General features: G+C 40.6%; 1 protein-coding gene across 1 annotated transcript in view; it reads right to left on the bottom strand.

Moving 5' to 3' along the window:
- Window positions 1-2907: 2907 nt before the first annotated feature.
- The window catches only part of LOC117072854 (laminin subunit beta-4-like), a 31918-nt gene continuing 21017 nt past the window's right edge, over window positions 2908-13808 (bottom strand). The window contains exons 7-9 of the mRNA XM_033193302.1: window positions 13231-13404; window positions 11467-11620; window positions 2908-3659 (exon numbers count right to left, since the gene is read on the bottom strand). Of these exons, the coding sequence (XP_033049193.1) occupies window positions 3520-3659; window positions 11467-11620; window positions 13231-13404 (468 nt within the window). The 3' untranslated portion in view covers window positions 2908-3519. The remainder of the gene's footprint in view (window positions 3660-11466; window positions 11621-13230; window positions 13405-13808) is intronic.

The raw sequence follows: 13808 nt of genomic DNA, 5'->3' as shown, positions 1-13808 counted from the left end.
AGAGTGAAACTCCGTCACAAAAAAAAAAAAAAAAAAAAAGGGAAAATGGATGAAGAATGTATTATGATATTTGGAAGTTAAAGAGATGGACTTTATTCATATTGATTACATTTAATAGAAATTTGTAATTTTTTTAATACCTGGCATCAAAATCCTTCCTATCTTGGAGGATTCCAAAGATAGATGGAGGAAAAACTCCCCTTCTACTACCAAAGTCAAAGGGAATAGATATTCTCTCTACTTAGTCAATATGGTACCCAGGGCACATGAGGAGGCCCGGCCAACTGGATTATTTCTCCCAGGAATGCTGAGTAGTGAGAGAGTGACACAAGACGTGGAGACAGTTGCAAGTCACTGGGATGGTGGCGAGTGTCCAGGGAGGCCAACATTGGCCTGAGTGTACTGAGATGTGGTCTGGGGAATAATTGTCAGATGCATAGTTGTCCTTAGTTACATTTTCTCCAGCCATTTCTTTTTGTATGCTGTCAGATATCCTTTGGATAAATTCCTTTCCTGCTTAAGCTACTGCTGGTTTTCAGTGATTGCATCCAAGAACTCAGACTGGTAAAATCCTAATGTTTAATTGGTTTATTGTTATTGGTTTATTGTTAGTTACTTAGCTTCTTTGCATTTTTAATATAAGGTATGCTTCAATGAATTAGGCACAAAGCTTTTCCCTCCATCTATAAGATTATTTTCTTAACATACAGTTTCCACAGTGGAATTACTGAGTTTTATAATAGATCATGATACACACTGTCAAACTGTTAATACTTTACAATGTAAAGAGATACTGTTTCACTGAATCTAGCATTGGTTACATTTTGAACAACTGATACAGCAAGTAATAGAAGTTAGAATGATTTATCTGGCATTACTGAGGAATGAGATTTTTAACATATATAGATTTTTTTAGATAACTAAAGCTTATTATTTTATTATATATAGATTTATTATTTATTTATTTTAAATATACGGAGTCTCACTCTGTTGCCCAGGCTGGAGTGCAGTGGCACAGTCTTGGCTCAATGCAACCTCTGCCTCCCAGGATCAAACGATTCTCCTGCCTCAGCCTCCCAAGTAGCTAGGATTATAGGCACCCACCACTGTGCCCGGCTAATTTTTGTATTTTTATCAGAGACAGGGTTTCACCATGTTGGCCAGGCTGGTCTCGAACTCCTGACCTTAGGTGATCTGCCCGCCTTGGCCTCCCAAAGTGCTGGGCTTACAGCATGAGCCACTGTGCCCGGCCAAAGCTTATTATTTTAAACACTAACATCTAGAAAGCACAACCTCAGGCTGGGCGCAGTGGCTCATGCCTGTAATCCCAGCACTTCAGGAAGCTGAAGTGGGTGGATCACTAGGTCAGGAGTTCAAGAGCAGCCTGGCCAACATAGTGAAATCCTGTTTCTACTAAAAAAAAACAAAAATTAGCCAGGTGTGGTGCCATGCACCTGTAGTCCCAGCTACTCGGGAGTCTGAGGTAGGAGAATCACTTGAACCTGGGAGGTAGAGGTTGCAGTGAGCCGAGATGGTGCAATTGCACTCCACCGGGGGTGACAGAGCAAGACTATGTCTCAAAAAAAGAAAGAAAGAAAGAAAGAAACAAAAAAGCACAACCATATACAATTGCAGTCTGCAATCATTTCAGGGTATATCACATACTTCCAACCATCATCAAACTGCAATGCCCAAGGACCTCCTTAGGTGATGAGTTTGTCTTGCCTTTTCACTTGATTCCCCAGATAAGTGTGCTTTTCTAACAGCTGGGGATTTTTCTGCTTCTTTAGAACTCAATAGCTAGTTCTCCCAGTCAGCAGATAGAAACCATTCTCTCTTTAACCATTTCCACACCCCCTGGCCTGTTACTTGTATAGTCTCTGATCACTGAAAAGGAAGAACAATTGAACGTTGCTATTGCAAACAAAGAAACCATGCTTGTAAAATTGTCTATTATTTGTAATAAGTTGAAAGTCAGTATCCTGATGGGAAAGCTGGAGTGTGTTCCACCCTCAGCTGTGGAGGAAAGAATGTAGACTTGGTGACAGCTGCATTTTTAGACTCTGGGTTATTTTATGCACCAGTAATTGGTGGAGGTTTGAAAAAGTCTCAATGCTGGATATGTGAACCATTGTAATTATATACTTCAAACGAGCTTTCTAGGGTGGTCCTTCCTGTAGAAAAGTTTCTATTCTTCAGGATCTCTAGGGAAATAGATTATGCAATTTTCTTTAACAGCCTACATTTTAAGATTTTTCAAATTAATGTATAATTCTAAAGCCCTTTTGTTGAATTTTTAAATTTTTAAATCTTTTTTTTTTTTTTTTTTTTTGAGACAGAGTCTTGCTCTACCACCCAGGCTGGAGTGCAGTGGCCTGATCTCGGCTCACTGCGACCTCTTCCTCCTGGATTTAAGCTATTCTCCTGCCTCAGCCTCCGAGTAGCTGGGATTACAGGTGTGCACCACCATGCCCAGCTAATTTTTATATTTTTAGTAGAGACAAGGTTTCGCTACATTGGCCAGGCTGGTCTCAAACTCCTGACCTCAGATGATCTGCCTTCCTCCGTATCCCAAAGTGCTGGGATTATAGGCGTGAGCCACCATGCCTGGCTTTAAATTCATTTTTTATGAGTCAGTCCTTAATGGAAATGCTCCAGCAGATCTTCCTTTCTCATATGTCAATGTTGATGTTTATTATTTCTTATTCAAAAATGTGAAACCAAACTCCCTTAAAATAATCTTTCTGAAGGATAGCTTTCACAAACAGAAGCAATTTGTTCTATTATAAATCATACATTCAAAAAAAGTTAATGTGAAATCAGACTCATTTTGAAATGAGACAATATGATCTTTTATACTAAACAATAAGAACATGATTGCTAATCTTTTAAAAATAAGCAACACATTTTACAGCAAAAATGTCCACTGATAAATGAGGAGAAGTAGTTCAATATTTATCTTTTTGAATATTGTTCCAGTGCCATTTGGGGAAAACAGAATCCCCTGGTTGAGAATGAGTGTGTAGGAAAGTAGGTATAAAAGCAAGTTACCTTTTGAATTCTATGCAGTTTATTCACAAAAGAATAATTTTACAAATAAAAGTAAATCCAAGTAAACATAAAATATAGGACAATCTAGTATATGCCATCCATATGTATTCCATCCTAGTATTGGAGATATTTATTTGACTGAAATCATTATTAGTAAGTAGAGTACTTACTAAAATTTCTACTTGTTATATGGAACCTGTTATTTTTAAGTTAGGAAAGAGAAAGGAAGGCAAGAGGAAAGGTTTCTGAAACCAGAGACAATCTCATTACTTTCCCCTTTCAATTATGAAGTGGCATTTTCCTGGTGACATTTCAACCTGCAACCACACTGAGCAGGTGTGTAATAAGGATGGGGTGTGGGAAAGGAAGGTAGAAGATTGTCAGTATTTCACAGGTTCAACAGAGCCCCATGGGCTTGTACATCAGAAACCAGAAACAAAGGCACAAGCTTTTGCACTTTAACTCTGCCTAGCTATAGCACATAGCATATTTTTTTTCTTGTTCAACGATTTCATTTTTAATGGCAACAACTTGATCTTCCAATATTCTCAGTTGATCAGCTTTTGCTTGTCTACTTAGATTCAAATCTTGGATTTTCCTTTCTAAATCTGAAAGTAGAAAACGAAAGAAATGATACATTTCCATTTGATAGATTCCTCCTGGATATCCACATTATACCAAACACAGGGATTTGCGCACCTCTCAAATATATATTTAGTTTTCTGTTTGGAGTCAATGGATAAAACATCTATTTTCATCAGGCTTCTCAAGGTTTTCATTTAAATTAGAGCAAACTGACATTTTTGTCTAAAAACTTTTATATCTAAAGGCATTTATCAATGTGAGGCTGTAGTTGGTTAGAATTCATTAGAAATGAAAAGACAGATAACATCCTTTTTTTTTTTTTTTTTTTTGAGACGGAGTCTTGCTCTGTCGCCCAGGCTGGAGTGCAGTGGCCGGATCTCAGCTCACTGCAAGCTCCGCCTCCCGGGTTTACGCCATTCTCCGGCCTCAGCCTCCCGAGTAGCTGGGACTACAGGCGCCACCACCTCGCCCGGCTAGTTTTTTGTATTTTTAGTAGAGACGGGGTTTCACCGTGTAGCCAGGATGGTCTCGATCTCCTGACCTCGTGATCTGCCCGTCTCGGCCTCCCAAAGTGCTGGGATTACAGGCTTGAGCCACCGCGCCCGGCGACAGATAACATCCTTGATGGGACTTGCTGAAGTGCTATATTTCCAAAGGTTTGTTCTTATTATTTTAGCTTCATTTTAAAACATGTTCTTTACTTTAGTGTTTTCCAATCTTTCAGAAAAAAAGACTGACTTTCATGTGTTCATTCTTCTTCCCTGCTGGTACTGAAGTCCCCGAACAGTAACAGCTAAGTGATGCCTTTCTTGGCTTCACTCCTATCCATCCATCAATCCATTGATCCATCGACCCATCCATTGACCCATCCGTCAATCCATTGATCCATCCATCCATCCATCCATCCATCCGTCCGTCCGTCCGTCCGTCCATCCATCCATCCATCTATACATTCATTTATATATTCTTCATTCAACAAATATCTGGAAATTCTAGTAAACCTTAGCAAGGAGCCCATATTAGCGGATACAAGATGCACAGAAAGCTACAGTTAATAATGTGAGGCAGCATTTTGCAAAGAAACTCTGACATTAGAGATTTTGCAAAACTTCTAGAGGAGGGAAGGTAAATGTCTCACTTCACTTGGTCACATCACACATGAATACCAAGTTGGTTTAGAGTAATTGTCAAACTAACATGTGTTTAGAAAAAAGAATCAGATTGCTGAAGATACTTGAAACTGTCCTGTAAACAAACATTGAATTAACTGGTGATGTTTCATATGAGGAAGGCAGATTCAGGGCATGTGCCGTGGCTGTTTTCAAGTATCTGAAGGACCAACCTAGGAAAGCAGAGTAAATGTGTTCTCTGTCATCCTGAGGAAATAAAATGGAAACTAGCAGGTAAAGCTCCGTGAAGGAAGATTTTGTCTAAATATAAAAAACTCTCTAGGAGTCATGGCTGCTCAAAGACAAACGAGCTGCTGTGGAAGGTGGTGAGTGTTCTGTCACTAGATGCCTGCCTGCCTGCCTGCCTGCCTTCCTTCCTTCCTTCCTTCCTTCCTTCCTCCCTCCCTCCCTCCTTCCTTCCTTTCCCTTCTTTTTCCTTCCTTTATCTTTTTTTTTCTCTCTCTCTTTCTTTCTTTTTTTTTTTTGACAGAGTTTTGCTCCTGTTGCCCAGGCTGGAGTGCAATGGCACGATCTCAGCTCACGGCAACCTCCGCCTCCCGGGTTCAAGTGATTCTCCTGCCTCAGCCTCCTGAGTAGTTGGGATTACAGGCATGTGCCACCACACCTGGCTAATTTTGTACTTTTAGTAGAGATGGGGTTTCTCCATGTTGGTCAGGCTGGTCTTGAACTCCCGACCTCAGGTGATCCACCCACCTCGGCCTACCAAAGTGCTGGGATTACAGGCATGAGCCACCGCAACTGGCCGAAACTTTCAAATATAGGTCATTTGGGATTGAAAAGGGGATTCGATGTTGAAACCATATTTGAACTAAAGGAAAAGTAAAGGCCTCTGTTTGTACCAGGAAAGTTAATATCATTGAGCTGGTTACACCAGACCCATTCGTCATCCTCATCTGTGTTCTGGAAAGTTACCCTTCCTGGATGACAGCACTTGGCTCTCTTGACCTCTGGCTTTCATTCACACATGGCCAATGGACAGTGCCAACAAATGGTCAGAGGATGGGAGGGTGAGCAGTCTCCATCCCAGTTCAGCACAGAGGTGTGGGCAGTTCTTCCATCCCTCAGGCTCCTGTGGGGTGGCCTCTTTGCTAACACTCTGGTGTTCACAGGGCTCTGGTAACATTTCTGTTTCCCTGGCCCCTTCAGATATAGACAGGCTAATGCCTTCTCACTGCTGCTAGTCACCAAGTACCTCCACAGCCTTAGTGGGTTCCCTTCATTCTTGTGCATTCTTTGTAGTTCTTCCCATCAAGAAGTAGAATCTACTTACCCTGTTCCTACTTCCACGCCCCCGAATCTGGGCTGGCTTTGTAAGTTGTTTTGACCAATAGAACGTGGAAGAACTGATGGTGCAAGACCTCAAGAACCTTTCATCCTCTCTTCTTACTCTTGTGGTGCCCTGAAACAATCATGCTGTAAAGCAGCCTGGGATAGCAGACCATGTAGAGAGAGTGCCAGCATCTCAGCCACACCTGGCCCTTAACAGGCCATCAGCCAAATGCAGCTGCTTGAGAAACCCAGGTGAGACTGGCCAAAGAACCATCCAGGCAACCCACAGAAAAGTAAGAAATGGTGGTTATTCCAAAAAAAGTCCAGGACCAGATATATTCACAGCCGAATTCTACCAGAGGTACAAAGAGGAGCTGGTACCATTCCTTCTGAAACTATTCCCATGAATAGAAAAAGAGGGAATCCTCCCTAACTCATTTTATGAGGCCAACATCATCCTGATACCAAAGCCTGGCAGAGACACAACAAAAAAGATAATTTTAGACCAATATCCCTGATGAACATCGATGCAAAAATCCTCAATAAAATACTGGCAAACCGAATCCAGCAGCACATCAAAAAACGTATCCACCATGATCAAGTGGGCTTCATCCCTGGGATGCAAGGCTGGTTCAACATATGCAAATCAATAAACATAATCCAGCATGTAAACAGAACCAAAGACAAAAACCACATGATTATCTCAATAGATGCAGAAAAAGCCTTTGACAAAATTCAACAGCGCTTCATGCTAAAAACTCTCCATAAATTCAGTGTTGATGGAACGTATCTCAAAATAGTAAGAGCTATTTATGACAAATCCACAGCCAATATCATAGTGAATGGGCAAAAACTGGAAGCATTCCCTTTGAAAACTGGCACAAGACAGGGATGCCCTCTCTCACCACTCCTATTCAACATAGTGTTGGAAGTTCTGGCTAGGGCAATCAGGCAAGAGAAAGAAAGAAAGGATATTCAATTAGGAAAAGAGGAAGTCAAATTGTCCCTGTTTGCAGATGACATGATTGTATATTTAGAAAACCCCATCGTCCCAGCCCAAAATCTCCTTAAGCTGATGAGCAACTTCAGCAAAGTCTCAGGATACAAAATCAATGTGCAAAAATCACAAGCATTCTTATACACCAATAACAGACAAACAGAGAGCCAAATCATGAGTGAACTCCCATTCACAATTGCTTCAAATTGAATAAAATACCTAGGAATCCAACTTATAAGGGATGTGAAGGACCTCTTCAAGGAGAACTACAAACCACTGCTCAGTGAAAGAAAAGAGGACACAAACAAATGGAAGAACATTCCATGCTCATGGATAGGAAGAATCAATATAGTGAAAATGGCCATACTGCCCAAAGTAATTTATATATTCAGTGCCATCCCCATCAAGCTACCACTGACTTTCTTCACAGAATTGGAAAAAACTACTTTAAAGTTCATATGGAACCAAAAAAGAGCCCATATTGCCAACACAATCCTAAACCAAAAGAACAAAGCTGGAGGCATCACGCTACCTGACTTCAAACTATACTGCAAGGCTACAGTAACCAAAACAGCATGGTACTGGTACCAAAACAGAGATATAGACCAATGGGGCAGAACAGAGCCCTCAGAAATAATACCACACATCTACAACCATCTGATCCTTGACAAACCTGACAAAGACAAGAAATGGGGAAAGGATTCCCTATTTAATAAATGGTGCTGGAAAAACTAGCTAGCCATAAGTAGAAAGCTGACACTGGATCCCTTCCTTACACCTTATGCAAAAATTAATTCAAGATGGATTAGAGACTTAAATGTTAGACCTAAATCCATAAAAACCCTAGAAGAAAACCTAGGCAATACCATTCAGGACATAGGCATGGGCAAGGACTTCATGTCTAAAACACCAAAATCAATGGCAACAAAAGCCAAAATTGACAAATGGAATCTAATTAAACTAAAGAGCTTCTGCACAGCAAAAGAAACTACCATCAGAGTGAACAGGCAACCTACAGAATGGCAGAAAATTTTTGCAATCTACTCATCTGACAGAGGGCTAATATCCAGAACCTACAAAGAACTCAAACAAATTTATAAGAAAAAAACAACCCCATCAAAAAGTGGGCAAAGGATACGAACAGACACTTCTCAAAAGACATTTATGCAGCCAACAGACACATGAAAAAATGCTCATCATCACTGGCCATCAGAGAAATGCAAATCAAAACCACAATGAGATACCATCTCACACCAGTTAGAATGGTGATCATTAAAAAGTCAGGAACCAACTGGTGCTGGAGAGGATGTGGAGAAATAGGAACACTTACACTGTTGGTGGGACTGTAAACTAGCTCAACCATTGTGGAAGACAGTGTGGCGATTCCTCAATGATCTAGAACTAGGAATACCACTTGACCCAGCCATCCCATTACTGGATATATACCCAAAGAATTATAAATCATGCTGCTATAAAGACACATGCACACGTATGTTTATTGTGGTACTCTTCAGAATAGCAAAGACTTGGAACCAACCCAAAAGTCCATCAATGACAAACTGGATTAAGAAAATGTGGCACATATACACCATGGAATACTATGCAGCCATAAAAAGGGATGAGTTAATGTCTTTTGTAGGGACATGGATGCAGCTGGAAACCATCATTCTCAGCAAACTATCACAAGAACAGAAAACCAAACACTGCATGTTGTCACTAATAGATGGGAACTGAACAATGAGAACACTTGGACACACGATGAGGAACATCACACATTGGGGCCTGTCGTGGGGTGGGGGGAGGGGGGAGGGATAGCATTAGAAGATATACCTAATGTAAATGATGAGTTAATGGGTGCAGCACACCAACATGGCACACGTATAAATATGTAACAAACCTGCACACTGTACACATGTACCCTAGAACATAAAGTATAAAAGAAAAAAAAGAAATGGTGGTTATTTTAAGCCATTACATTTTGGGGTAATTTATTGTGCAGTGAATGAATGACTGAGACAACTCCACTTCTAAATACTTTATCCAAAATTATGCCCAAGTATGCTTTCTGTTTCTTGCTGGGACCCAGACTGACACCAAGTTGTGTGGAAGGACCCTGGCTGAAGAATGGAGTCCATTCCCCACTCTCTCAACATTGTTGGTGCCAAGGACTCCATACTGGGATCCAAGGGTTCCTCTTCCTAACAGAGGGGAACAGGCATAGCCTTGTGGTTCAGCCCCTTCTCAAGTGGCAGCATAGGGAAGACAGCCAAATCAATGTCTCATTTTTCTATCTTGCTGAGTTCTGAAAACAGCCTCAAAAGGAAAAGAGAAAAGGCAGTAGAATGCCTTATTTTAGACTTCCCTGAAAAGCCCTGTAGCTTCAACTTCTCTTCCAATCTAATTTCAAGAACTATAAAAGCTGTGGTCAATGGGGATCAGTGGAAACAATTTGTATATGACATAAAAACAGGACAGAAATATTCTCCCCATGTTTTTGCTCCTATAGTAAGGACCAAGTTCTAGGATTAAAAAAAACTGACTTTCATGGTATTGTCTACGGAATGCAAGGTTAAAAAAATCTGTTTTTCTGAATCTTTCTTAGTGTTTCATAGTTAAAACAAAATTTTAACGAAAATACTTAAAAATGAAAAAAATTACCCACAAGCCTGCTGCTTTTAAAACAATTATATAAGTGCAAGAAACAGTGGTTTCTTCTTCACTCCCACTGCCTCCCTAGAGATAACTAATGTTAGCAGTTTGGTATGTATTTTTCCTGACTTTGGCCCATACTAATGTTCCATTTTCAGTTTTTTCATGTCATAGTGATGATATAAGTGGTTGTAAGACCAAAGACTCATTTGATAATAAAAAAAAGAGGCATTTATAAGTGAGGAGTTTTGGTTACTTTAATATTTTGAGAGTTACTTATACTCCTAGTTTTAAAGTTTTGGAAGATAATAAATACAACCAGGGGTATATTATAACTATACAATCATCATCTGATATTTTTTGATGGTTAGAGATAGTCAAGGACATGATGATTGCCCCCCAAAATCATAAATATCAATTGTGTAAAAAAAGATTCTGAGTAGCTTTCTGATTGTATGTATTCTATGTTTCTTGTTTTATTTTGTTTTGAGACAGAGTCTCTCTCTGTTGTACAGGCTGGAGTGCATGATCTCAGCTCACTGCAACCTCCACCTCCCGCGTTCAAGTGATTCTCCTGTCTCAGCCTCCCAAGTAGCTGGGATTACAGGCATATGCCACCATGCCTGGCTAATGTTTTTAATTTTTAGTAGAGATAGAGTTTTGCCATATTGGCCAGGCTGGTCTCAAACTCCTAGGCTCAAGCAGTCCATCTGCCACAGCCTCGCAAAGTGTTGGGATTACAGGTGTGAGCCACTGCACCCAGCCTGTATTCTATGTTTACAACACTTTGTGTGCATCAGAATGTCCATTTAGATCAAAATCCTTGTCTAGAATATGATTCTTTCTGGGTTGCTATCCAAAGATATATGCTAGATGACCTAGTGCCCTAGATTATATTGACTCTTTTGGAGAGTTACTTTCATGACAGGAAAAATAAACAACATAGGTTAGAACAGCTTTTCTCAATCCCAGCACTATTGACATTCTGGGCAGGATAACTGTTTGTTTAGGCAGTTGTCTTGTGCATTGTGGGATGTTTAGCAACATCCCTGCCCTCTACCCACTACATGCTAGTAGTTCCTTCTAGGGTGACAAGCAAAAATGTCTTCAGACATCTCATCCCCAGTTGACTTGAGAACAAAGTTAGAAAAAAAGCTTTTTTTTTTTTTTTTTTTTGGAGATGGAGTCTTACTCTGTTGCCCAGGCTGGAGTGCAGTGGCATCATCTTGGCTCACCACAACCTCCGCCTCCCAGGTTCAAGCAATTCTCCTGCCTCAGCCTCCTCAGTAGCTGAGACTACAGGCACCCACCACCATGCCCGACTAATTTTTGTATTTTTAGTAGAAACGATGTTTCACCATGTTGGCCAGGGTGATATCGAACTCCTGACCTCAGGTAATCCACCCGCCTTGGGCTCCCAAAGTGCTGGGATTACAGGTATGAGCCACTGTGCCCAGCCAACAAAGGGCATTTCAAGGTGACCAAAGGAAATCTCAGTTTGTTTTGACTAATGCAAGGCAGATGCTCATTAACCTTTCTAGGCAAATCCATGCAAGAGGCTTGTTAACTTCACAGTCCCCAAAATCCAAGACCAATTTCGACTTCTTTCTCCTCAGTAGACCCATGTGATAAAACTGTAAGCTGACACTGGTATAAATTCTACCAGTAAGGTAGAGTACCAGGATGTTATTATCAAATTGGCAGGATGGATAAAAGAATAGATACCTGTTATTCTTCTTATCTTGTCCTCTGTATCTCCAGCCAACTTTTCTGCAGCATCTTTTAGCTGTTTAACTTTTCCTAATGTTTCCTTTGTTAGTCCTGTAGTGCTTGTCTTACGCTGGAGCATAGCATATTGTTTTTTCAGCTCAACAAATTCCTGTAACAAGCAACACTCACATCATGAGAAAATATGTATAAAGCATGTACCTATATGCATGATGATTCTCCTAATACCATTCATAGAAGGAATACAGAGGAAACCTTAATCCAGTCAATACGCTTGAGTTGCTCTGATATTTCCAGCAGAGTTTTATTTGCATGTTTGTTTCTTCAGGTTGAAAAAAATCTCAGCTTCTATTAAAAATAAAACTTCTTTGTTCAAAATAGCAATTGTTATTGTGTGTTGAGGCATGTATTTCTGAGGCACCAACTGGTTGTTCTGCACTATGTTAAGGTAGGATGTGGAAGACAGAAATGACCCAATCCCATCCTTGACAAATCTCTGGTTCAGTTCAGTCAATCAGTTGTACATGCAAAATGAAGGACAGAGTGAGTGATGAAGATTTAGAAACAGCAAGGATATGTTATTTGGTTGGCAAAAAGGTGAGAGAGAAATGGGGTAGGAAGGGAGGCAGGTGGGGAAGTAGAAGTGTAGTATGGACACCTCCCTTGAATAGAATGGAAATCTTTGGGTTAGCTTGTGTGTTGACAACCTAGAAGCTTAAGTAGATGAATAAAGGCCAGAGCCAGAAATGAAATATGGAAGTGGGAACAGGGTGAGTAGAAAGTACCTTTCTTGGCTGGGTATGATTGCTCACGCCTGTAATCCCAGCACTTTAGGAGGCCGAGGCGGGCGGATCACGAGATCAGGAGATCAAGACTATCCTGGCTAACATGGTGAAACCCCGTCTCTACTAAAAATGCAAAAATTAGCTGGGCATGGTGGTGCGTGGCTGTAATCCCAGTTACTCAGGAGGCTAAGGCAGGAGAATCGCTTGAACCAGGGAGTCAGAGGTTGCAGTGAGCTGAGACTGAGCCACTGCATTTCAGTCTGGTGACAGAGCAAGACTCTGTCTCAAAAAAAAAAAAAAAAAGAACTTTTCTCAATCTCTGTTCCACAGAAAATGTTCTCAATTCCTCTCAGTGGAAAATTTACCCAGCACGTTAGGAATTAACAGCAGGAGAATAGACCAATTGTAAAAACACTAACATTTTTCTTTTGTTTAGGCAACTATATTAATGCAACCAACCAAAGATTTCTTGCTAGGAAAATGAGCTGATAGGTTCTTTCAGCAACCTAAATTAATGGTCCACTTTCCACAACCGTTTAATTAACTCATTCTGATTTTTGTAAATTGATGTATTTTCTTTGGCAGGTGACTTTCATTTATTGTTTTCTTTATATGTTGTGTGACTGAATGAGAATAGAGGGCAAATACATACAATTCAGACAAACAACATAAATTGTGAAAGTTTGGAAGTTCAGGGCAAATTTGATTTATGGACTGTTTGACCAGGATACCACTAAGAATAATAGGATAGAGAGATGGGGGTGGGGAAACACTCCAACACGATTTGGCCAGGGACTTCTGCCATCTACAGACAGAAGATCCTTTGTGTATCAGGATCCCCTCGAAGATATACCATTGAGTCATGGACCAGCACAAAGGAAACGCTGAGAAATGGCACAAAAATCTGGGGTTAAAGGACTATCTTTCAAAGAAGCTCTGTTTTTCTGCTCTTGGTGGCAGTGGTAGAACTAATGACCTTCTCAAGACTCCCAGCCTGGTGTTGGGCAGATTCAGCCTGAACTTTCACATTGACAGCGTGGTCTTCATGCCTTTGCAACTTGGTCTGCAGCAGGGAAAGTCCATCCTCCAGCCCTGATCGCTGCTTTGCTGACTCCAGCTCATTCTTCATTTCCCTGGTTTGATTTTCAGCCTGTTGTTGATTTAAAGACCAGAAAGGGACAATCTCTTTATGAAACAAACAAGAAGATAAATGATATATTAACCCCTTGAAAAATATGCTGGGTATAAAGGAAAAGAAAATAGTGCCTTCACTTTTTCTGTTGCATGTATTTAAAATGTTATATTAAAATATTTCAGATAGGGGTCTGAGAAATAAACGTTAGCCTGGTGTGGGGTGCGTGCCTGTAGTCCCAGTACTCAGGAGGCTGAGGCAGGAGGATTGCTTGAGCCCAGGAGGTTGAGGATGCAGTGAGCTATGATTGTGCCACTGCACTCCAGCCTGGGTGACAAAGAGATACCTTGTCTCAACAACAACAACAACAACAAATAAAAAATAAAAAATATAACAAATACCCATATACCCACCAGCCAGTT

The sequence above is a fragment of the Trachypithecus francoisi genome, unplaced genomic scaffold (assembly GCF_009764315.1).
Source record: "Trachypithecus francoisi isolate TF-2019V2 unplaced genomic scaffold, Tfra_2.0 Lachesis_group4, whole genome shotgun sequence".
NCBI lineage: Eukaryota > Metazoa > Chordata > Mammalia > Primates > Cercopithecidae > Trachypithecus > Trachypithecus francoisi.
This window is presented reverse-complemented; position numbering and strand designations above follow the sequence as displayed.